At 41.3% G+C, this 23636-nt stretch overlaps 1 protein-coding gene across 3 annotated transcripts in view; it reads right to left on the bottom strand.

Annotated features, from left to right (window-relative positions):
- Nucleotides 1–5153: 5153 nt before the first annotated feature.
- The window catches only part of CCNYL1 (cyclin Y like 1), a 36702-nt gene continuing 18219 nt past the window's right edge, over nt 5154–23636 (bottom strand). The window contains exons 4-10 of one of the 3 annotated variants that reach the window (XM_030324736.1): nt 22276–22376; nt 18903–18938; nt 16609–16660; nt 15640–15759; nt 11771–11841; nt 8377–8539; nt 5154–7189 (exon numbers count right to left, since the gene is read on the bottom strand). In XM_030324736.1, coding sequence (XP_030180596.1) covers nt 7073–7189; nt 8377–8539; nt 11771–11841; nt 15640–15759; nt 16609–16660; nt 18903–18938; nt 22276–22376 — 660 coding nt within the window. In that variant the 3' untranslated portion in view covers nt 5154–7072. Of the gene's footprint in view, nt 7190–8376; nt 8540–11770; nt 11938–15639; nt 15760–16608; nt 16661–18902; nt 18939–22275; nt 22377–23636 lie in introns of all 3 variants that reach the window. The other 2 variants (XM_030324734.1, XM_030324737.1) reach the window with 2 other exon arrangements.

Raw genomic sequence — 23636 nt, 5'->3', positions numbered from 1 at the left:
TAATCAGATTTCTCAGATGTACTTAAAGAGGCGATGCTTTTATTAGTATGAAAATCAAGCCAATTCCAGTCACCAGCAGCAAAACTAATGAAAACATGTTTTACTTGAATGTACTTAGGTTTCTGCTGTCGATCCTGTGATTGTTTCATGAATCCCTTGAAGAAATGAAGGGAAATACACGTAAGACCAGCGACCTTGCCTGAGATCGTTTTCTATTTTATCAGCCCTCCATCTGTACTTGATACTGAACCTCTTTGAATAGAGGTGATGCTGTTGTGTGTCTGGTTGGGGGGGGGGGGGCAGGGACTCTCAAAACCGTTTGTCATTCAGCAGTTAGATCCACAACTTGGTATTAAGCCCTGAATACAAGTCAGGGAGCCCAGAGAAGAGGCTAGAAATTGATTTAGAGTTGGCACCTCCCTGATAATCTGCTGCCTGATAAACCTGAGATACTATTGTCAGAGTCCTTTCTCCTGGCTGCCTGTTGGCCAAACGCAGAGTAGTCCCCAGTCCACGGACCATCGCCTGTTAATGCCTGGGATGTCCGTGTTCTCCAGCATCGCTCTGAGGCATAAGTATGTCGAAGACGGGTAATTAGGGTCTTCACGTTTTGTTGGAGGGAGATAAGACAAATCTAAGAGGTGGACAACAATATGAGCGTATGTAATTTAATGTCAGAGTGAGTGCTGTGAACATTGTCAGATTCATATAGAAGTGAGGACGGTTGGGAGAAGCAGAATGGAAGACCCCGTTGTTGAGCTGAATCCTGACGGAAGAACAGAGCTGCACCTTCCATGTGCAGGACTCTGGCGGTGGCACACCCTCCCAGGGCTTCCTCATTGCTCATTTCTCCCCAGTGGAAAAGGGGGTAGGAGTAAAGCCACAGGCCAGGGCAAAGGGACTGTAGGGACTTAGCAGGTTGGAGAAAAAGGTGGGGTCCAGAGTATTATTGGTAATAATTCTTTTTAAATGTTTATTTTTGAGCAAGTGAGAGGGGGGAAGGGCAGACACACACACACACACACACACAGAATCCGAAGCAGGCTCCAGGCTCTGATCTGTCAGCACAGAGCCCTACACGGGGCTCGAACCCACAAACTTTGAGATCATGACCTGAGCTGAAGTCCGGCACCTAACTGACTGAGCCACCCAAGCGCCCCGGTAATAATTCTTTTAGTGATTTAGAGCTTTTTAGTTTGTCACCAATGGAAATGGGATTGAGAGGCAGTAGAATGGATGCCAAGTCTTTAAAGACTTGGCAGCTAGACAGCAAGGGATTCAAGTTCCCGCTCCTCCATTTATGGGTTGTGTGACCCTGGACATATTAATCTCTGAGTTTTTCAGCTTTCTCATCTGTGAAAGAGGCAGAATAGCACTGATCTTAGGGCTGAGGGGAGCTAAAGGATGAGATCAGGTTAAGGTAAAGCAAGGAAGAAGCAACGGTTTAGGCATGGAGCGGAAAGCGAATCGATAGAATCTTCTGGAGTTCCTACTAAAAATGTAGATTCCCAGGCTTAAGCTCCAGGAATTGAGATTCAGTAGGTCTGGGGCCCATAAAGCTGCTTTTTTTTTTTTTTTTTTAAAGAAAACTTAATTTTGGACTTAATGTTTATAGAAAATTTGCAAAGATAATCCAGTTCCTGTATACCCCTTAATCATTTTGCCCTAATGCTAACATGTCATCAAAGGTCACTGTCAAAACGAAGAAGTCAACACTGGCACGTTACCATTAACTCCAGACTTCATTTGGAATTTACCAGATTTTCCACTAATGTTCTTTATCTATTCCAGGATCCAATACAGGACTCCACATTGCATTTAGAGAAGCTTCGTTTTTCATAGGCACTTTCAGCTGATGAGAGGTAGGTGGTCTGGGGACCGTATCCTGAGAAATAATAGGGCAAGTAAAGGACCGAGCAATCGCCCCATCCTCACACTGGGAAGACGAAGCAGTTTTGAAGAACAAGGGGGGGATGTAGACGGCTGGTGTTAAAAAGGTGGAATGGAATCCCCTCCATGAGACGAGGGGGGTTACGTCAGGAAGTGAGGGGCCCGTTCCTAATGCCAGCTGAAATGAGTCTTGGAGCTGGAAGGTGGGGATGCTACCTGGAGTGAGGAGATCCATCTTGGGTTGGGGGCAGGTCAGGGGAGTCAACAAAGGCAGTGTGTGGGGAGCTGCTTTGGGGAACCCGGGGAGGGCTCCAGTGGGTGACTGTAGGAGCTTACAAGGGGCGGTTCAGCCTGGGAGCCCCACAGTCCTGTATTTTCTGGAGCCTGATGAAAATGCTTTAGAAATAGGTCACAGTAGTAACTGACGTCACGCACTACCACACTGGGCACTAGCAGAGGTGGAGCGGGGAGATGGTCTTGTTGAGGGAGGACCCTCACCAGCGGCGGGAGGTGCACACGCTGAAGCTGTGCCTTGGAAGACTCTCCCCCCACAGTGAGATCGGGGGGCCCCGTCTGGGTGCCAGAAGACAAGGTGGGTAGAACTGAGAAGGGTAAGAGGAGGAAGGAATAGGTGTTTTAAGAAAAAGCTAGCAGAGTGACTTTCGGTCTTGAAGTAGACGCTATGGAAACCTTCCTGAGGACTTTAGGTCCGGAGGCAATCACTGAATTTCTCTACCCCCCTCAGAGGACGTGGTTCCCTCCGCAGCAGCTCCCATCATTACCACCTAACCTGTTGCCTCTTAAAAGAACGTTAACCTTCTTTCATTTGATTTGAGATTCCTCATTTCTGTACTATTTCACTTAGTTCTTTCTGCACCCTATAAATGCTAAAGCACAGATATTCTTAAAATTTGTATCCTATTAAGTACGTGTTGGCTCATGTGCCAAACCCATTAAAGACAGGGTAGTGGAAACTGCCTCAGAAACCAAACCGACCGCACCCGTGTACCTCAGGAACAGGCCTTGCCGAAGGGTTCCCAGATCTGCTTTCTTGCCGGCACAGTGTCTGGCCAACCAGGTCAGTATGTGGCTAAGACTTCAGGCAATCAGGTCCTTAACTTGCTAGATGCTGCGTGTAATCTAGATTCTGCACAGAAACGAGCGCTTACCTGGGAGTGGCTGCCGGCTGCCGAGCGCTTTTCCAAGCAGCTCCACACTCCAGGATGCAGCCTCTGGTTGAGGGAACAGCTGTAGTCGTTTTACGTGTGACTAGAGAGAAGTTTCGGTGATGAAAGACCAATTTAGCTAACTTCTATGCTGTAGCTAAACTTTTCCAAAAAACATTGTATAACCTGAATACAGAGGGAATTATTTTCCTGTGAATACTGGCTTCAGCATGTTTTTCCTTTAAATCCAGTAGTATTTATACATACAGGAAAACTAAACCAAGAGATGAACCTCACACTGTTACAAAACCAAGATTAAGTGGTGTTGGATTTCAGTAATGTATGAGCATATGGGGCACATTCAGCGTAAATGTCAAAGAAAAGGTCGTGATGGAATCTGATACAGCAGGGAGAGTTTCTCTTTAACCAGAAGCACTGGGCCCGAAGAATCTTAGAATGAACCATATGAAACTGCTGATAGGCAAGCATTTTTTTTTTTTTTTTTTTACCTCCAGAGATGGCAATTTCATTTGGTTCAAACATAGATTTCAGACCTTTGTCTTTCCCTTGTAAAGGAAAGAATACTTAAAGGCTCAGTTCACAATATATCAGAGTTAAAATTTCACTGAGAAAAACTAAAATTGAAGATAAATGAGACGAGATGGTTCGATATAACCCTTCCCAGGTATAAAACCCTGAGAAAACTGCCATAGGTACTACCCCATTAGCAACTGGTTTCCAGACCCTGCAACATTTGTCAGAGAACCTACCAGCTTCCAGTGATGTTTATTATCTTTACCCTAAGTTGACTTGACTTCTCCTTTATCACAATGGCTATATTGCCACCTAGAATTAAAACCAAAGGGGAGAGAGTAATTTGTGGTTCTCCTGCTACCAGCTTGTTCTTGAAGCTAGTCTTACACAGTGTTCCTCCCCCCGCCAGACTTTAACATCTGACCCCTCGTGTCAGCATTTCTGCTTAGTGGCTGGCATAGTAAAGGGGAGACAGTCTTAACAGTGTTTTGAGACACAATTCCCTTTTAAATGAAATCAGATCATTTATCCTCACCAGCAGTTTCTCAAGAACAAAGTGATTAGCTGATGATGTGACCTTCGGTAATGAATGAAGGTGGAAGGGAATACGGCCAGACTCTCAGTTTACTGAGCATTGCTCGAGTGGACAGGGTCTTAGTTTTTAACTTTTTTTTTTTTTTTTAATTGAGAGAGCATGAGCATGGGGCAGAGAGAAGGGGAGACACAGAATCCGAAGCAGGCTCCAGGCTCTGAGCTGTCAGCACAGAGCCCCACGAGGGGCTCGAACTCAAACCGTGAGATCATTACCTAAGCCGAAGTTGGAGGCTTAACCGACTGAGCCACCCAGGTGCCGCAGGGTCTTAGTTTTACAGACACCTTATGGAGATTTGGCATATTTCTCACTGAAATGTTAAGTTTGAAGATAGCATATTAAAGTCAAAATATGTGGGTGGTTTTTCTTTTTATAGCAATGTTCCTGTGCTTCCATTTTCTTTTGTTTTTTTAAGTTTTTGAGAGAAAGAGCACGTGAGTGGGGGAGGGACAGAGAGAAAGGGAGAGAGAGAATCCCAAGATTCTGCTGATAGTACAGAGCCTGACAGGGGGCTCAATCTCATGAGCTGAAACCACGAGTAGGACACTCGACCAACTGAGGCACCCAGGCTCCCCTTTCCAACCAGCCTCCAGGTTTTCAAAACTGCTGGAGATCCTCATATAGCTCACATTCTGACTCTACAGTATTCCTGTAATTCCTTTCTCTCTGGTATATTCTACCGAATCTCTCAGTGTGCTTTTTTCCCTCTTGGCACAATAATGAACCGTTGAAAGATGCCATCTACTGCACTGTGCCTCCGAGCACTATGGCCAGCGGTTTTAAATGTACCAAACTACCTGCAGGTCCAAAAGAGCAGAAGCCAAAGAAATACATGACTACATTGGAACCAGAGGCAAGGATCAAACCCATCACGAATGGTCAGTTTGAAAATGCTTTAAGACCCTATTAGAGCTGACTGAAAGCATTTCAGTTAGAATACTATGTGAACTGAATGTTACACACTAGCCATATTTTAATTAAAATAGAGTTTATTAGCTTTTCTTTTAATATAAACATGAGGAAGAAAAACCACATACGTTGTAGCATTCTTTTCAAAATAAGACTGTAATCAATACTTGAATCTCCAAGCTCCGAACTCCACAAAACATTTTTTTGAGGTGGTAGATTGTAATATTTTATATACTGTTATTTATCATTTATGTCTCTGTCCTTTAAAAATGATGGAACCTGCAGCACTCAATAGAATATGAAGCCTTGCTATACTGAGAGAAAGTATTCCTGGCCCAGAAATGCTGTGTTTACAGGCAAAATTCCTAGGATTACATTTGAGAAGGTAGCAGAAAGATCTCACGTGGTTAAGAACACGAATCTTTTTTTTCTTTTTTCTTTTTTTTTTTTTAACATTTCAAGTTTAGGTGACATCATTACCAATGTCCTAGAAGATTGATTTCTTAACTCCCTGCCCTTTAAAGCCTGAGGTGAGGGTTCCTCTTAAATAGCAGGACTTGAAACGAGACATCTCCAGCCAGGTTAACACGTAGGATAGAAAAGCGGTTTCCTATCCCCTACTTTCATATCACTACTATTAGAGTCCAATTCCTTTCAGTTTATTACATGTGAATTACCATTGCTCTTCATAATCCTTACCAAATCTAGAAAAAAGAAACTCAGGTGATCAAAGCAGGTAAACGGCATAGCCCTGCAAAGGACTACTTTCAAAGGGGAGGGCATGTCTATGAAGGTACAAGGTATCTTTAAAAGTCTTAGTGCAACTTTAAGCTTTGATACCTGTGGAAGTATAAATGCTATAAACTGACAAAACACCATTTAAAAGTTTAGGTATTTCTTGTAAACTTAACTAGTTTTGTAAATTTTAAATATTAAACTTCTAATTTTAATTTTTTGCTTCAGCCAATGTTTGCCATCTTCAAGAGGGGCTGAAACAAAAAATTAAAATTAAAAGCTTAATATTTAAAATTTACAAAACTACAGAAGTTTACTAGAAATGTAATTAAACTTTCAAGTGATACTTTGTAAGTCTGTGGCATTTATACTTCAGCAGGGCCCTGGAGGGCCCAAGCACACCATATTTAAGCTGAAAGTTGCAATAAGATTTTCAGGACACCTTCTATTTCACTACCTGCTTGTTACCACTGGACCACCATGTTGGTTGGAATTATGAAAATATATTTTAATACACACATTTAACAAAGAGGAAAATCGTCAGAAAATGAGAAGCACCATTATAGTTCACAAGAAATGCAGCGTGGACCCAACAGAAGTAGATAATCGATAACGTACTTTCTCTTGTTTATGATCCCAAACATACTAATAATGCTAATAAGTAGTGCTTGCAAAGAATTTGAACGACAGGTGTTATTCGGCAGCTTTTTGGTTTAAACTGATTGCCAATAACGACCAGCAGCTTCAATGGTAAAGTAGGGAGGAAGAACCCTTCGATACCTCACAACGCTACAGTCTGTTCCTAAGTGGCTTTATGAGTTGTTAGGAGTCCCATGTTTTAATGGTAATACTGCATTGATTCTAAAGAAATATGCAGCAGTGTGAGGGAGGGGCAAGAAAAATAGAAAAACATAAAAGTTATGTAGTTAGTGTCTTGTCTAAAAATTTTAAAACCTCACTTAGCTCACAGCTATAAGCCTACATAGTAAGCAAATATCTGTGTGTGGGTTGGAGCTTTTGCTTTGGAGTGGTTTTTGTAACTCTGTTTACATTAAAAAGGACAAACGAGTGTGTTGCATTGACAAGTTCCATTCTTTCCTATGAGCATAATCCTTGCGGTCCACGAGTCTCTTGACTTTCTTTTAGATGAAAATACTAACTTTGCTGGTTTTTGAGCAGGAGAGGTGGTATTTCTCCAGTCCTTGTAGGTGAGGGGTTCGTGATGTTACAACCCCTCCTTCCTCCCTTAAGAGAGGATGGCATTAGAGCGCTGAACACCAATGAAATTATCAGCGCTGAAAGACCTTCTCATAGCAGCTCTGCACAAGTCTTTGTATTTGTCTTCACACAATCTGGAAATGGCCTGGAAAGTCAAACAGAACACAAGAACAATTTAAAAACAAAAAACCTTAAAAAAAAAAAAAAGCATCATTGGTAAGCCACACAGCCACACTCCTTCAGATACTTCACAGTTACTGCTACCTTGGAGAGCTGGGGTCTATGCTCCCAGATTCTGGGGATGCTCCTTCCTGCCAATTCACTAAGGTAAAATCCTTAAGAGGCTATGATTGATCCTTGGGGCAAAGAAGAATTTAAAAACTGGGTTCCAAAGATGTGAAACGTATTGTGACAGGCTCCTAACAGCACCACACTTGCTCCTTCAACATAATGAACATGGACCTGGGCAAAAATCAGCATTTTCTCAGCTAGTCAACGTCTTTCCAGTCTGCAGTGATTATCACATACTCTCAGCAAATTCTCCCAGGGCAGACACGTGCTGGACTTGATTGGAAGGTACGAGGTCTAACGCCTGAAGTGCCAAAGAGGGCTGTTTCACTTGCACATCAACCAGGGCAGAAAATACCTGATTGCAAAGTGCCACCCAAGGTACCCCCAAAAGTGTCCATTGTAAATGTGTTTGAAATTTCAGTTGTGACTACTTCTGCTGTACGCTCACCAACAGTGATAAGGCATACGTGCTACTTTGTCTCCGGTATGTTACCATTTCCATTAAAAGCCCTACACCAGTACTGGAAACATGAAACACGCGATATACAGTCTAAGTACAGGTCTCTCAGGTGAGCCACTAATGCTATGCTTAATAAACTCACGGGATTGAACTGTGCTATCTATAGAAAACACCAGCATGAATTTGCAAACCGAGTAAAAGACAGTTAAGAGCAGTGAGTCGATTATGTATGTAGACATGATTAGGGATACAACCATACATTATTCACGAATGGTTATATGGAAGGGTAGAGGTTCAAATGGATCAAATGGAAAACCATTAAGAACAGGTTAAATCTGATTTAAGATATTCTGAATTATGGTCACAGAAGAGATACCTATATACTTCTTTGAAATGATGTGAAGCCTTTATATAAATCATAAAAGACACCGGAAAAATGCTGCCAAAGGGTTAATAAGCTCTTCGATGTGTTTATTGAAAAGCTTTCCGTTTTGCGAATCACTGCTGAATGAGATTTAGCCACCGACGTGGGTTTTTTGGTGGCTGACAGAAAAGCCTGACTCATGACTTTACAGCCTTACCTCTAGGTTCTGTGCTCTTTCTTTGCTAAGAGGAGCAAACAGAAAATTCAAGTTGTTGTCGTCTGCTAAGGAGCGAAGGTCAAAGTAGTATTTGGCATAAACACTGGCGGGAACATTAATATTAAACTGAAGTAGCTCCAAAAAATGCCTTTCCATCTCATTCCTGGGGGAAGAGACAAAACCAACACAGGACAATTTTAGTCAACTGGGCTATCTTCAAAACTATCATTCTGAGCTACTAGGAGAGCTCTAAATTCTGTTTTGAAACAAATAAAGGCTCCCTGGCTGGATTAATACACTAATGCTCCAACAAGGTACAGCTATTTGTGGTCCTTTCTGCATCCCAGCACTTTGAGTTTGGGACAAGGGGGAAGAGGTTATGGCCCTCTTATGCACTCCTGCTGCTGACTCAGGGGCTCATTCTTCAGAGTTCCATTAGTGCAGCTGTACGATTCATGCTCCACGCTCACTCACAAGGCCCCACTATAGTGATCAGATGAAAGGAGTGATGTGTGCTGTTTATTAGCTCTGAAGAACTTGCAGACATTTTCACCGGGCCGATAACAGGAAGGGGCTTATTGAAGTAGAGACGCGCCAACAAAAGGAGTGGGCACATCACCACGGCAACAAATGGATCCATCGAGAGCCACTGCTATTATCTCTGAGGGGGAAAAACTCTTGAAGCAACAAGGATTCATCTCAAATAAATAAATAAATAAATAAGCTACATTCGATGGAAAAGGGAATCCCCTCCCCCAGTGCATGGGACTATGCCAAAGGGCATTCATAAATGTAAGTTTCTGTTACTAGGGCAAGAGATTGTCACTATGACAGGACAGGATGTACTTTTTAAACTCTGACAGGCAGAACGATCAAAGAGATGTCATGGCTAGTCAACTCACTTTACGATAGGACCTCTGATAGAGCACTGGACTCCAACAGCATGTCTCATGTTGGGAATGCAACCCCAAGATGTGTCACCACCCCCTGTCAGAACAGAGTGTGAACACAGCCGCCTGGGGCGAGTTCAATAAAACAGGAAAGGAAAGTGTTGGGAGCAGTCCTCTGCTACACGTGACTTTACAGCTTCCTTGCCAAATATTTAATAAATTTAAAATTTACCATGTTCACAGTAATCCTTTTAGGGAAATACATAAAAATGGCAAATACCTGAAAAAACGCAAGAGGCTAATTTTATAACCTATTTGGTTTCTCGGTTTTAATATTTTAATCCACTGGACAGATCGACAAATGCCTGATGCTCTCCTGTATGGAGAACATTCAGAATATGAACAGAAGAGATGAGGTGCTCGTTTGTTGAATTTTAAACCCAATCGAACCTACTTCCAAATTTAATTTCCTGTTCATATGGCTGCAAGTCTATAGAAATGTAAATCAGATAATGTTTTGATAATGAGCTAATCAGGACTTAATTTACTACAGGAATAAATGCACTTCACTATCCCTTTTATATTTCCTCCACTAATACATTTTAATTGTGTAGAAATACAGTACTTCATAGGATTAACATGTCTATAATCAAGGTTTAATCACCGAAGAAAAGCATTATGCCTATAGGATATGCGTCTTCTGGGTTGTGTTTTAAATAGCTAGATGGCTGAATAGCACACCATTTACGGGCACAGCAAATTTTCTGAAGAGCAGCTGCTCAGTTTAACTTACTCTTTTGAAGGGAATATATTCTAAAGCGTGGATGCTAGAAAGTGCGAAGAAAAAGTGGATAGACAGCAATTTTTCAATTGAGACTCAAAATGAGACCATTACACATTGAAGGCAACAGCAGGGGGACAACACAAATGTGTATTAAACACTTCGTTGTGATACTTTCCAGTTTCCAAAGACCGTAAACAAAACAACCTATTATAAACATAGCTCCTGGTGCTTCTCTGATCGTGTAAAAAACTTGTTTACAACGAGTCTTCCTGTGGCTAGACACTGCCACCACTGCTCCTGGAACTCGCTCTTACGAGCTTCCACACTTCCCAGCGGGCTCTGATGTTCTCACTGGAATCAGAGGCCCAGCCAGCTTCAACACGGGTTCTCAGCTGCCGCCACGGCAGGGCTAGTGTTCAGGACTACACGTTTTTCTTCCTTTAAGGGACCAGAGCTTGAAGACTGACAACAGTGGTGATCAAAGTCTCTTTAGCTTCTGCGACTTCCCAAACCACTTTTATTCATTTCAAATCCATTATTTGCCATTACACCATTTGCTACTGGGGCCGCAAGCAGTATGTCCACACCCACTCCGTCCACGCTGTTCTCAAAAGCCATTCTGACTGCCACCGACAATGACTGGTCCCTTCTCCTAGTCAGAAGTACCCTCACTTCAGCTGTAAATATGCACTTTGGTAATTCTGAATGACGATCTTATCTAGAACAACAGGGAAAGGTAACAAACACAAACTTGCCACTGCCTGCCAAGATCTTAATCTTCCTATGCTGTTCTGTATAATCAGGACATGTTCTTCCACATCTTCTCCAATGCCACCCACAAAGACATGTTCGCTCTCAGGGGGGCACTCCGAGAGTCTACTGCGAATCCCTCTCTGGCTCATTCTGCCTACCATCCTCGGGGACCTTCACAAAAGCCAGGGTGGCCAAATCGAAAGCCCTCGCTGAGTTTGGCACTTCACTCCCATGTTCACATGTCATCTGTGGGGGGCACCCTCAGGATTAATCGAAAGCCCCACGAGGCACTACTGTGGTTGCTGAGTGCCCCGGAGACTCTTCAATGGGATGGGCAGCGGGTGATGTCCCAGGGATGCCAGAGAAACAGGAGCTCCCGAACTTCTCAGAGCTATTTTTAAACAGGAGCAATACACCTAGGAGGGGAGGAGGCAGAAGAACAGGGATCTGAAACCTTCATACATGTGGCTACTTTTGTACCATGGTTTCTGTAACAACAGAACTTGAGATAAAAAGGAAAGACCAGCAAAAGCTGAGTCAGGGTGAGGTATAACCTCTCTATAGTCTAGAGGCCCTAAGGCCTTAACAGTGGCCAAACATTTATCTCAAAGGCCAGACATATGCCTCTTAAAGATGGGCTGGAACGCGTAGGCAGGTTGAAGAGAGCCATGAAGATATGTATTGTACTGTGTTGATAGTAAGCCTGTAAAATGTATGCCAAAAACCACCAGAAAAATACACTTCAATTTACCAAGGAGATTATTACAAGTAACACATCAAGACCTATCAATTAATGATGGGGAAATATGAATTGTTATACCATAGCCGGATAGTATGTAATTTTAATGCCTATTGCAGTTGTCTGCACAACGTAACCTTTAAAAATATTCTTAAAATGTAAACTTTACCGGAGCAAAGGAGGCACTGAAAAATGGTTAGAAAGTTCACCAAAACCTTACAAACTCACATGTCCTCAACTGTAATGTCCTTGAGGATCTGGCAGTAGTCCACATTCCATACAGCCTGATCGTCCCAAACCTTGGAGGCAAGAAGAATGGCTCCCAAAACAATTCTTTTCCAGTTAGTGGGACAAATGTCGATCTCAGCATAAGTTAAAAGCCTTTCTAAGTAAACCTGCAAAAGTAGAGCACTGGTCTTTCATTTTAGTTCAGTTTAAGTGCTGTGATAAGAACTGTTAGGAATGACAGATTTCATCTGTTTTTGACATGCCTTTTAGTCTTAGGTTCTACAAAGACTTTGCTCCGCCAGCCAAAGCCAGAGGCCAGGTCACAGTTGTAGGTCGGATACTTGTTGCCTACTCTGCCCCTGCGGATTTCCAGCCCAGTTTTGGTCACAGGAATGACTGGACGCCTCAGCAAAGGGCATCCTGAAGACAGGCACCGGGCTATTAACCTTCCCATTCATAAAGGGAAAAGATTCAGTACAACCGATTGTAGATTCAAGCCGTTCAATAAACCTGATGGCCTACCATGTGCTGTGTACCAAAGCTGGCTGGTGGTTACATGGTAATGTACAAATACTTGAATATGTAAAACCCTGGTGATACTGAGCACATGTTTGCCTTCCCCTTTTCACAAGCAGTCCTTTGGCGGCATGAGCCTGGAGATAAAAACTGGTGGTCAAGAGAGCCTCCCAGTGGCTGCTGCGTGGCACAGCAGGACAGGAAGTAGCAACAGGTGTGCCTGGGCCAGTCTTTCCAACTGTCGAGTAATCCCCTATTTAGTGTCTGTTACGGGAACATAGGCACATACAAAGGACAGTCCTCCTGGCCCCTCTCCTTCACATCTCTATTATCCCTTCGTGATAATTCACCCTGTCTTACACAACCTACAGCGTACTCAATTCTGTTGGTTTTAAAGGGCTCACAGCTGCCAGGTTCTAGATCACTGGGGCTTCTCTAAAGCCGCCTATGAGGTGATTTCATGATTTCTTTTACTGTGTATCAAATGCCCAGTCTGCAAAGACCGGGGTGGAGTGAGCAGCTGAGTAGAGATTACAGAGCTAAGCTAGGATTCGTTACCTCAAAGGGTGCTCTGAAGAAGAAGGGTGCCATCTGACAAGAAGAAAAGTCCAATTTTAGAGTTATGTTTACTGTCTGAAGGTTGTCAGATTGCCAGCTCAGATTTGCAATATTGTCCAAACTCAACTGTGTTTTCAAAAACAAGTGGTTCTTGAACACTACATGTTCTTAGTGAAATCTTGCTCCCGACCCCCAAAACCCAGCATTCTCAGGTGTCCTAAGAACGACCCTTGCTTACAACAAGGTTCACTCTCTACTTTACGGGAATAATGAGAGGCATGTGTAGGACACTGGCAATGTCTTGATTTCCTATCACCTTCCCTGGCAAACTTGGAACCTGCCCAATCATTCATGCCCCCGGCTCTACAGTGTCAGTGGAAGGGAGGTTTCTTCTCACTGAAGTGAACTCTTTTTTCCGTGATCCCATCTCACAATTCCCTCTTCTTGAAGAATGTTTCCCTCTTTGCCAGAGATTTCCCCCAATGTGAATGTATTTACATTGCCCCCCAGCCTAACCTGCCCTTCCCCGCCCCCCAGCACAAAGCTTCCTTCAGTTTTGCTCATGGGAAAATGCCCCCTGCTGGCTTCTCATCTCCCATTGTCTTAACCCTGGGCAGTATGCCCCCCTGCCCCTGTCACTCAGGAGGTTACTGGTGCTTTCACACATAGAAACCAGAGCTCTTCACCCCAACTGTCTACTCCCTCAGCCTTGCCCAATAACCCAAAGGGTACTGCCATTCACCTACTTGCTGGGGCCCAAACCTCCCTTAAATTAATCCTGCTCCAATCCATTGGCAATTTTTGTTATCTCTACCCTCATTGGTAATCTGGCTGATTTCTATTCTATTTGTCACTCCTCAGCTGTATCACTGTCACAGCCTCCTGACCTCTCTGCCTCCACGCTGACTATCGCTACAGTCTATTCTCCCCAGAGCAGCCAGGACAGCCTCTTAAATTAAGAGCACTTCATACCCGTGGGGGAAGATCTGCTAAAGGCTTCCCACCAAACAAATAACAATTTACCTTCTTCCCACAGCCTGTAAGCCTTAAGACCCCATGAGATACGGCACTGCCCTTCTGTGACCTCATCTTCCATGTTCTTCCCCTCACTCCTCACTCTGACCAGTGGACACTTGCTGTTCCCTGAACACGCAAGATGTGTTCCCATCTCAGAGTCTTGCTCATCATCTTCCCCAGTTTAGTTTGGTCACGGTTCAAGCGCTACTTCTTTAAAGAGGCTGTTCCGATCAGTCTAATATGGCAACCCCTCCAATCACTGTACCCTGCTTTCTCTTGGTATTTACCACTGCCTGAAATGTTTAGGTTAATGCTCACTTGAAAAAAACACACACTTCTCTCTTCCTCACTGGAATATAAGCCATATAAAAGGCAAGACCTTTATTCAACCTGTTGTCTCCTCTACCTCCAACACTGGGAATAGTGATGAGGTATCCAGTGGGTATGGAATGAGCAACTGGCAGCATTTGGCATCTGCACCACGCTCTCCTTGAACTGAACCTCTCATCTTGGCATCTCTTTTATTATTCTCTCCTGGTCCTACCACTATTATTCTCTCTCCTATCACTCTAGCCGCTCCTCTGAGGACCTGTCCCTCATATGTTGTTAGTCCTTCCAGGTCTACCTTCTATCCACTTGTTAGTCTATACTTTTCTCTACTACTCTTAATTCCCTACCTCTAGAGCTCAGGTTTATGCTCGATTCCATCTATTCCAGTGATGACCAGACAAGATCACTCTGCTGTCTCACGGTAATGTCACACTTAACCTAACACAGAATTCCCCTTCTTCCATTCCAGATATTCTCCTTCCTGCATCACCTGGCTCTTCAGATGCAAGCACCACTGCTGCCCCTCTCCAGCATGGGCTAAGCACTCCAAATGGTTTATAGTTCAATGAAAAGGCCTGTCTGATTGAGTGCCCACAGAGGGGTCTCTCTTCAAAAGCATAAGCCTCCTCTCCTGAATTCTAACTGGATAGGAAGGGAGTGCAGGCATTGACCTAAGTATTCTTTCCCTACAGACCATGCGGGTAAGCCTCCACTATAGGTCTGCTGTAGGGAGGAGTAAAAATAATCCCAACCACCTCTCACTTAAATAGAGTTTATTTTTCAAATGATAAAATCTTATCACAGGAATCTATATGAAGAACACAAAGGTCCCTTACACAGCTGTAGCTTAGCAGGCTGACTAACAAAGCCTTTCTGAGTCCTTCTGGCACTATAACCCTGGGCAACTTCACAGGCAGGCACGAGAGGACACCAGGGATGGATTAACACCCATCGTCCAAGGAACAGAGAACTGAAGGCAATAGTTCTCAATCAGGACCCACGTCAGAACTGTCTGGGGAATACTGAAATAATCTGGGACTCAGCTGAGACCTACATTGAAAGAGTGCCTGCCTGTGGACCAGATGGTTTTGTGACTGCCCCCATCCTACCCACGCCCACCAGCACACCCTCTGTGTGTGAACATGTGTGTGCTGTGTGTGCATCTGTGTCCTGAGGTATGGAGGGAGAAACCAGAAATCGCTCCTGCTGCCTTTAATAGCAATTGTTTTGTGATGAGAAAAGCAATGGCAACATTTTAAAGAATAATGATTATTCTCAAACTCAAATTATATTAAACTCGAACGTGTGTATGTGACTTTCAATAGGTTTCTCCTAATAAATTTCTGATGATCATTTCAGGAACCTACTTTTATGTGAAAACCAGGACCATACCCTGTGCGCAAGATAGAAATTTCTAAAGATGCTTTAGGAAAGAAGAAATATCTTACCAAAGTTACTATTGCACATTCGGCTGTTAGCTGTGCAGCACTGAAAAGAGTACGAACAAATCTGTAAATAAATTTGTGTTCAGGATCATGCTTAAAGTACTCCTCTGGAACTTTTTCTCGCTGAAAGAAGAAGAAAATGCAGTGTAAATATCTGTCAAAGAAAAATACCTAAGTGCCCGTAATATAGCAGTCTTTACTTGTGCCCACGTGCCCCTTAGAGTAATTTTGATTGCGTGACATGCCTTTCAGTCTTTTGAATATAAACAATGGGATCTTAAAATACCACAGTGATTCAATACTCACCACCATTCATTAAAGAAAAATACAGGCACGACCTCAGAAAATCTGTTATGTGTTCCTTCCTACTTTCCCCCCACAGCAATCTAACCAAACGCAAACTATTTTTAGGCTCAAGGGTCTGGTTGTTCAGACAAGTCATACTTCTCTGCAGTCAACTTTGAAACACCATTTTCAGTTTCCTGTAACCACAAGGCACTAAGTGTGTGCTGACCTATGCAACAGTCACCAGCCACCTGTGGCCGTAGAGCACCTGAGAAAGTGACTTTTAAAACTGTTATTTTAAGTGATTTAAAATTTAAGTAGTCTTCTAATTTTCTTCACAGAGATCATAACATATTCATTAGGTTTATTTATAAATATATACAGTCTGATGTTACTGAAGATTAGCTCTTAAAAAGGTCTATTTTCTGTTATTTGGGTACGTTTACTCACTTTGGCTCACAAATTAGACAAAGCAGCAAATCCGTTCTTACTCTTTCATATCCCTTCTACAACATTCCTTTTGTGAAATGATGACACAACATGGGGTAGGGAAGAAGACTAAAGATGAGTCTGACTTCAAGCTGGAGCGAGTAATTTTCTTTTAGCAATTAATATCAAATCAAATCAGCATGAAATAAACACAACTGCATGAGAGAAAAATACAACTTCAATAAAACTGACACTTACTGTGAGTGGATGTGATCTCTCATCAAAAATATCCAAGGATCTATTTGCATCTCTATAAAATAAGAATGCATTTAAAAAATTAATTCAGGAATTAATATCTTAGTAATATATCTGCTGGGAGTAGAGAGGGGAGTGGAAGAAGCTTAACCTTCAACAAAGCAAACAGTTTTATAAACTCTTTTATATTCTGGCCTTAAGAGGGTTTCCTGACCTCTTTTTACTCAACACATCAAGTTCTGTGAAATCTTTCCTACAATGACCAGCCCAAGCCAGAGTTGCCTTTAACACCGACTTTCCCTAGCCGGCACCACTACTGAAGCCAATATATTTTCACTTCTCTAACCACACACTGGAACACAGAAAAACATTTCATAAAGCCATAGTGGTGGGCAATAAAGTCTTCAGAATTTTAATAAATGTGAGTATGAAATTCATGGTTTTCCCTGTTTTTTCCCTCTCTGTAGTTCTCTATATTACACATTCTTATCACGTATTTCTTCTTGTCTCTCTTCAATAGTTTGAGTTAAAAATGTAATCTTCTTCTTAATTTTCAAAGTGTTTTTGTTTAAAAGTTCACCACACTTATACATTGCGCTCATTTAAACAGTGGTTCTCCAACTGTGGTCTACAGGTCTCTAGGGTTCCCCTTTTCAGAGACCCAGGAAGTCAGAACCGAGGGAAATATTAAAGACATTACTCGCTCATACACTTTTGACATCTGCAGTGATTGTATAAAAAAATAAAAGGGAGTAAAACTGCTGGGTTCTGAGCATGAATCAAGGCAGTGGTACCCAACTGTACCTAGTCATTCTAGTCTTCACTGCCACTTGCAGTTGAAAAAAAATTCTGCTGTACTTAAGAACATCTTTGGTAAAGCAGGCAAATTTAACAGTTATTAAGCCTTGACCCTTCTAATATTCTGAATAAGCAGAAAGTATATATGAAACACTTCCGCATACTGGAAGATAGTTAAGGAAAAGCACTTGCGACTTAGTTGTGAGCCGAACAAGCCGCTTTTTTCATAGAGCACCATCTTTATTTGAAAGCGCAACTGATAGTCATTCTCTTAAAAATGAACAAAATGAGGGGCGCCTGGCTGACTCAGTCGGTAGAGCACGTGACTCTTGATCGCAGGGTTGTGAACTCAAGTCTCATGTTGGGCATAGAGTTTACTTTAAAATAAAAATTTTTTAAATTTTTTTAAATTAAAGTGAGCCTGAAACTTCAAGGAAATAACTAAAGTATTTGTTGCCAATGATAAAATTCAGGCTATCAAGCTAAAAAAATGAGGATTTTGGAAAACTTGTACCTTTCAATAGGAGCTTCAGCTACTGTGAGCTTGATAGCTTCTCAATACCTAAAACACTTTTCTGGTAAGACTGCTGGTCTTTTTTTTGTTAGTATCACTAACAAAAGTGAGATTTTGATACTGTATAAAGAAATGTGAACTAGTACTTTCCAACTGATCAGTGCATATTATTATAAAATCACATACACGTAAAAGATCCATTCAGTGTGCAAGATAGATAGATCAATGTATTAACAGAGTACAAATTCACGGACAGGATTTAAAATTCTGTTACAATTTAAGAAACTAGCCCTTGTGGACTTTTGGTGCAGCATCATAGAACATCCACGGTTATCTGAAGGCTTTAAAAGCACACCTTTGTCCAACTATGTATCTGAAAGAGGCCAGCTCTTCTTCATAGTGTTTCTTCAAAACAAATCACTGAAGACAGACAGGGTATGAGAATGAGCTGTCTTCTATTAAAACAGATATTAAAGAGATTTGCAAAACTGTAAATCAATGACATACTTTTCACTCTCTTGTTGTGGATAATAGCTACTTTTTAATAAAAGATATGATTTCTGTTAACACTGGGCTTCCCAATCGGGGATGATTTTGTTCTCCAGGGGACATGTGGCCAGGTCTGGAGACACAATGTGGAGGGAGGGAGAGGGTGCTACTGGCATCTAGTGAGCTGAGGCCAGGGATACTACTAAACATCCTATAATATGCAGGCCAATCCCCCCAAAGAATTGTCTAGCTCAAAATTCCAATAGTGCCATAAAAACCATGTTTTAACATACAGTGGATTTAATTTTTTAATTCTCAAATTTAATTTCTAATACAATAAATATAACCCACAGGAACAAATACTCTTTGGGTCTCAATATTGTAATAAAAGCACTCTATAAGTTTACTCTAATGATATCTATAGTTGTTACCTAACACTAAACTTGATATCTAGCAAATTAGCTGGAATAACAAGACAGGTTTGAAAAGAGCTCACCTGTTCTTTATGTGGTAGTATATTGCTAAGGTCACACTGTGGAGGGAAAAAGAAAACTGTAACAATTGATTTTACCATGTTAGGCATGAAGACATTTTCTTAAGAGGGGTTGGGAGGGAGAGAGGATCTTCCCAGAGGCCTAGTGGCCCTGAAATCCTCTAATTCAGAGCAGTTTATATGGGCACTTTCCCCCCCTTGTTTTAGTTCGTTGGCTTTGGCAAAAATAGGAGGACCAAACTGCTAGGTAATATGCTGTTAGAAGACAAGTTTTGGCTGATAATTACAAATTATAAATTTATTACATATTTTCCCTGTCATTTGTCCTTCTACCCACAGAATCTTTCCTCCTGTACAAGTTTTATCATTTGTACACATGCTTAAATTTAAGCCATAATGTAGTTTTTGTATTAAAAAAAAAAAAAAAAGAAAGGTTAGGCCCTGCATTTCAGTTGATTTAGTTCACTGTCCACCAACCCACCCATTTTCCATTATTTCCCTAAGAGTAAATTAAAGTGTTCTGTACCAAATAAAATCATTTAAAATCACTTTTGCATAATTAGAAAATTTAATGGTAAGTATAAGTACCCACAAAATCGATGATAGGTCTAGCTATCCCGAAATAAGCGGTATTAACAATGCAGCATCATACTACACAGTATAGTATTTAATGACAGGTATTTCCAAATTAGTTTGAATAAAATATTAACGAACAGATAGATAGAAGTCTCTCAGACACTCTTTAAATCACTAGTCCTAAGTTATTCAGATGTTTTGTATTAGGCAACAAAGGGGTTCTCCTGGTTAAGTTATATGCTTCCCTTTACCCTCAAAGTATCTAAAATGAAGCTCAAAACAATTGAGGGAAGGCAAATCTGAATTTTAACTAGGTCTGTTGGGTGAGCACTTGTAAAAAGGCCTATAACGTTATTAGCATCAAAGATGGATACTTCTATAGTGCTTCAAACAGTTTCAACTTCAATTTGATTTTAAGATCACAGAATTCAAAGTTCTATGATGAAAAGGACCACTAAACCTTACGTAGCATTTAATGAAACAACCCATTTTACCAATAAGGAACCAAGGCTTAAAACTGACTTGCCCAGGGGCGCCTGGGTGGCGCAGTCGGTTGGGCGTCCGACTTCAGCCAGGTCACGATCTCACGGTCCGTGAGTTCGAGCCCCGCATCGGGCTCTGGGCTGATGGCTCAGAGCCTGGAGCCTGCGTCCGATTCTGTGTCTCCCTCTCTCTCTGCCCCTCCCCTGTTCATGCTCTGTCTCTCTCTGTCCCAAAAATAAATAAACGTTGAAAAAAAAAAATTAAAAAAAAAAAAAAAAAAAACTGACTTGCCCAAAGCCCCACAGATGGTCAGAAGCAGTTCTCATTCTCCTACACTCTAACCAGGCAGTGGTTCCCCAAGCTTGCTGCACACTAGGATCACCTGAGGAGCTTTAAAAACTGCCTGGCTTCCACCTCAAGATGTTCTGATTTAATTGGCATCGGGTAGGACTTGGGCATCAGAAGGGTGTTTAAAGGTCCCTAGGTGATTGCAATGTGCAACAAAATCTGGGAATGAATGAATCATCCAGAATGCTTTTGTCCATATAATTATGCCCCCTATCCTTCCTCAGCCTATCAAAAGTGTTGTGAGAGTGTGGTGGGGGAGGGGAAAATGCATGTATTTGGAAACACAGATCTTGAAAAAAGTTGTGTGATTCTAATAGCCCCCCTCCCCACTGAGAACAATGCCCTACCCCAATGTAAACATTTTTCAAAATCATTCCTAAAAGCCACTTTGCCCTATTAATTTTCTCAGTAAACCTTTATTTCACCAATAATGAATGCACTGAATCAATATTTTTTAAACTTAGAGCAAATTAAATTTAATGTACTTCCACAAATTAGACTAAGTTGGGAGAAACAAGTATGAAACCTACTTGTCTGAGCAAGATTAATCTTTAAAACCACTTTTGAATTATATACTAAAACATTAGAATCTTTTGAACTCAAAAGCTGGGGACTCTAGCCAAGGTAAAGTGTTCTTTTACACGTGGGTTTAGTGTCTTGGCTGAATAAAAACATTCAGTGATCACTTGTTAGGTGCAAAAACTCAGGATTTTAGACTTTTGGGGCTCAGGTTTTGCTGAAACACAATTTAATCTCAACTACTGTTATTTATAAGGGAGAGAGGAAAGTTACATTTTTGTGATTGTGAACCTGCTGTCTGTAATTAAAGTAGAAGTTACTAATAATTTAAGTAGCTGAAAAAGCTTGGTATGTTAGAAAAAAATAAGTTAAAAGCTAACTGTTTTGAATACTGAAAAATGAAAGTAAAGATGAGAATATTAATATTTTGAAGTAGTGTTTCCATACTGTGTTCTGGAAAATCCACACTCCTGTCTCAAAGAGACATTAATAAATGTTCCTTGGCCAATCTCAAAGAAGTCAAGAAGCACTGCATCCTGTTTTATTTTTTCCTCTTAAATAAGCTTGAAAGGTTCATCTTTAGGGTGTTCCGAAAGTGCAACTCCAACTGTGGATTATGAAGTGCTCTCAGAAATTAAGGAATATTTGTCATCATCACAACGCTGTTCATGTTTGCTGAACTATAAACCTGACCAGCTATGTTTCCAAAACCATCTCTGTTCTCTGCTGTACTTTTTTTATATATGGACTGATACAGTGGGGCCTGGAGATATATTTCTGTATCCATACACACATACAACATTAAAATTAAGTATATCTACTAAGTTAAAATTTCCAGTTGAGCAAATCCCATCCATAAAGCATGAAGAATTTGTTCCTTAAGATAGGCTCGATATTTATTTTCCCCCTCTCTGAGAGATAGGAAGGAGAAGTTAATTTTCACACAGAAAAAGGGCAGGGTAAAAAAACGCATGATAGGGAAAATCTGACAAAAATTCAATTACGTTTAAATGTAGATACACTCTGGTGCCAGTAGGGGACAAACTGTTCCTTCTTTCAAGAGTAGCTTCCAAAGTAATACACGTTGTTTTAGACTTATGACTCATAAAGAAATACTTTTTCCTAGAAATACCCAATAAAAAGCACCTCTCCCTCTCCTCATCATGTTCAACAATGTCTTCACAACAGAAATGCACCAAGTAAGAGGTGCACTCTCTCTGGGATTTCTTATTTGCTAACTGGCTTTCCCTTCCACCAGGTACTCTAAGATTAAAATGGAAATTGAATACTCAGATTTAGGTCCTTGAAAGCAATATAAAAGTGATACCAGTTTCTTAACCTGATCACTGAAAAGGACAATCAAGTGACTGAAATGACCAAGTATAGCTAGGATGCTGTTTTAGCATAAGGGGGTCTGTCACTCAGCCCTTGGCAACCTAGTTGTACTCACCATTTTATTGTGGTTCTAAGATTAGGCTGGCTGACTGTGCTGTCATCTAGAAATATTGTTGAGCATGAGCTATACTTTTTAGTAAGCTGCCCTGGAGATACCTGAAGGGGAAGGGAAATAGAAGAAAATGTCACAGTAAGTTAAACCTATAAAAGTGTGTTTTTTCCTCGGTTAAAATGTCAAACGATAAAGCATTACGTTTTTTCTTATACTTCATGAACTGCTTGAGTGTGCTATCATGTGCAGTGCTATGGGAAACCCAGTGGATACTCTAAATTCCCACATGAGGTTTAAGTAATGGGTTATGAACTACTGCCCTTGATAAATTACCTATTATCAAACCTGATAAGCACCTATTATAAATTCCCTTTATAACAAGGTAAAAAGTTTAGAATAAGACTTCAGTGTTTTTTTTTTCTTAAGCAATGAAAAGCAGCTGAGACTTCCATTTCTACTATTCATTTACTACAATAAAATGTAATGCCTTGTAGAATATTGATGCAAAAACATTTTATCGCAGTAAATGAAAGCCATCAACAAATGTGTCAGTTCAGGAGACAGTGTGATGAAACAAACGTCCTAAAGTCAGAGGCTGTTTGTACCAGGGCTGCTCTATCACTAATAAGCGAAGGGCCATAGGTCCCTCTGGGCCTCAGTTTCCTTATTTGGAGGGTAAGAGTATTGCTTTAAGATTCCCTCACATCCAAAAACAGATAAAACAGCTTACAACAACTTAACTTTGACTTCATGTTTGAATAAGATTGCCATCGCATTACTCAGGTGAGAACCTCAGAATACTTTCCATTCATTTAAAATTTTTATTAATTCTATTCTATTCTATACGTGCCTGCCTCACTCATGCTGCTTTCTTTGCCTACAATGTCTTTTTCTTCCTCCATGTCTCAGCAAGCTTGATCTCATCTACCTCCAAGGAAGGATACCTTTGCCAGTAGCCACACCACAAAATTTCTCTTTCTGTACACTCACACAGCTCATCTGCCACTTGTTACATGCTATCAATTGCTTACAGGGTGTCCCCCTCCTTAGAAAGTAAGCTTCTCCAGGAAAAGGAGGACTCTTACTCCTCCCACCTCCAGCTGCTGAGCACAGAATCTGGGGCAAATCAGGAGTTCCATGAGTGTCTGACAAATTATTTAAAAATCAATTACAGTTGGAAGGTAAATCTTACTACAGATACAAATTTATCTGCGGAATTTATCTGCAGTGGTGTCAGGAGAGGTGACAGTGAGCTTCCGGAGACCCTCTATGCAATAATAAATGATCTTTAAAACACTTTAGAAGTATCCATTTATCTGTGAAGAGCCGGGGTATACAGCAGCAGTCACATACTGAAACAGCCT

The sequence above is a fragment of the Lynx canadensis genome, chromosome C1 (assembly GCF_007474595.2).
Source record: "Lynx canadensis isolate LIC74 chromosome C1, mLynCan4.pri.v2, whole genome shotgun sequence".
NCBI classification, from domain to species: Eukaryota; Metazoa; Chordata; class Mammalia; order Carnivora; family Felidae; genus Lynx; species Lynx canadensis.
Note: the sequence above shows the minus strand (reverse complement) of the source record. Positions and strands in the feature narration are given on the sequence as shown.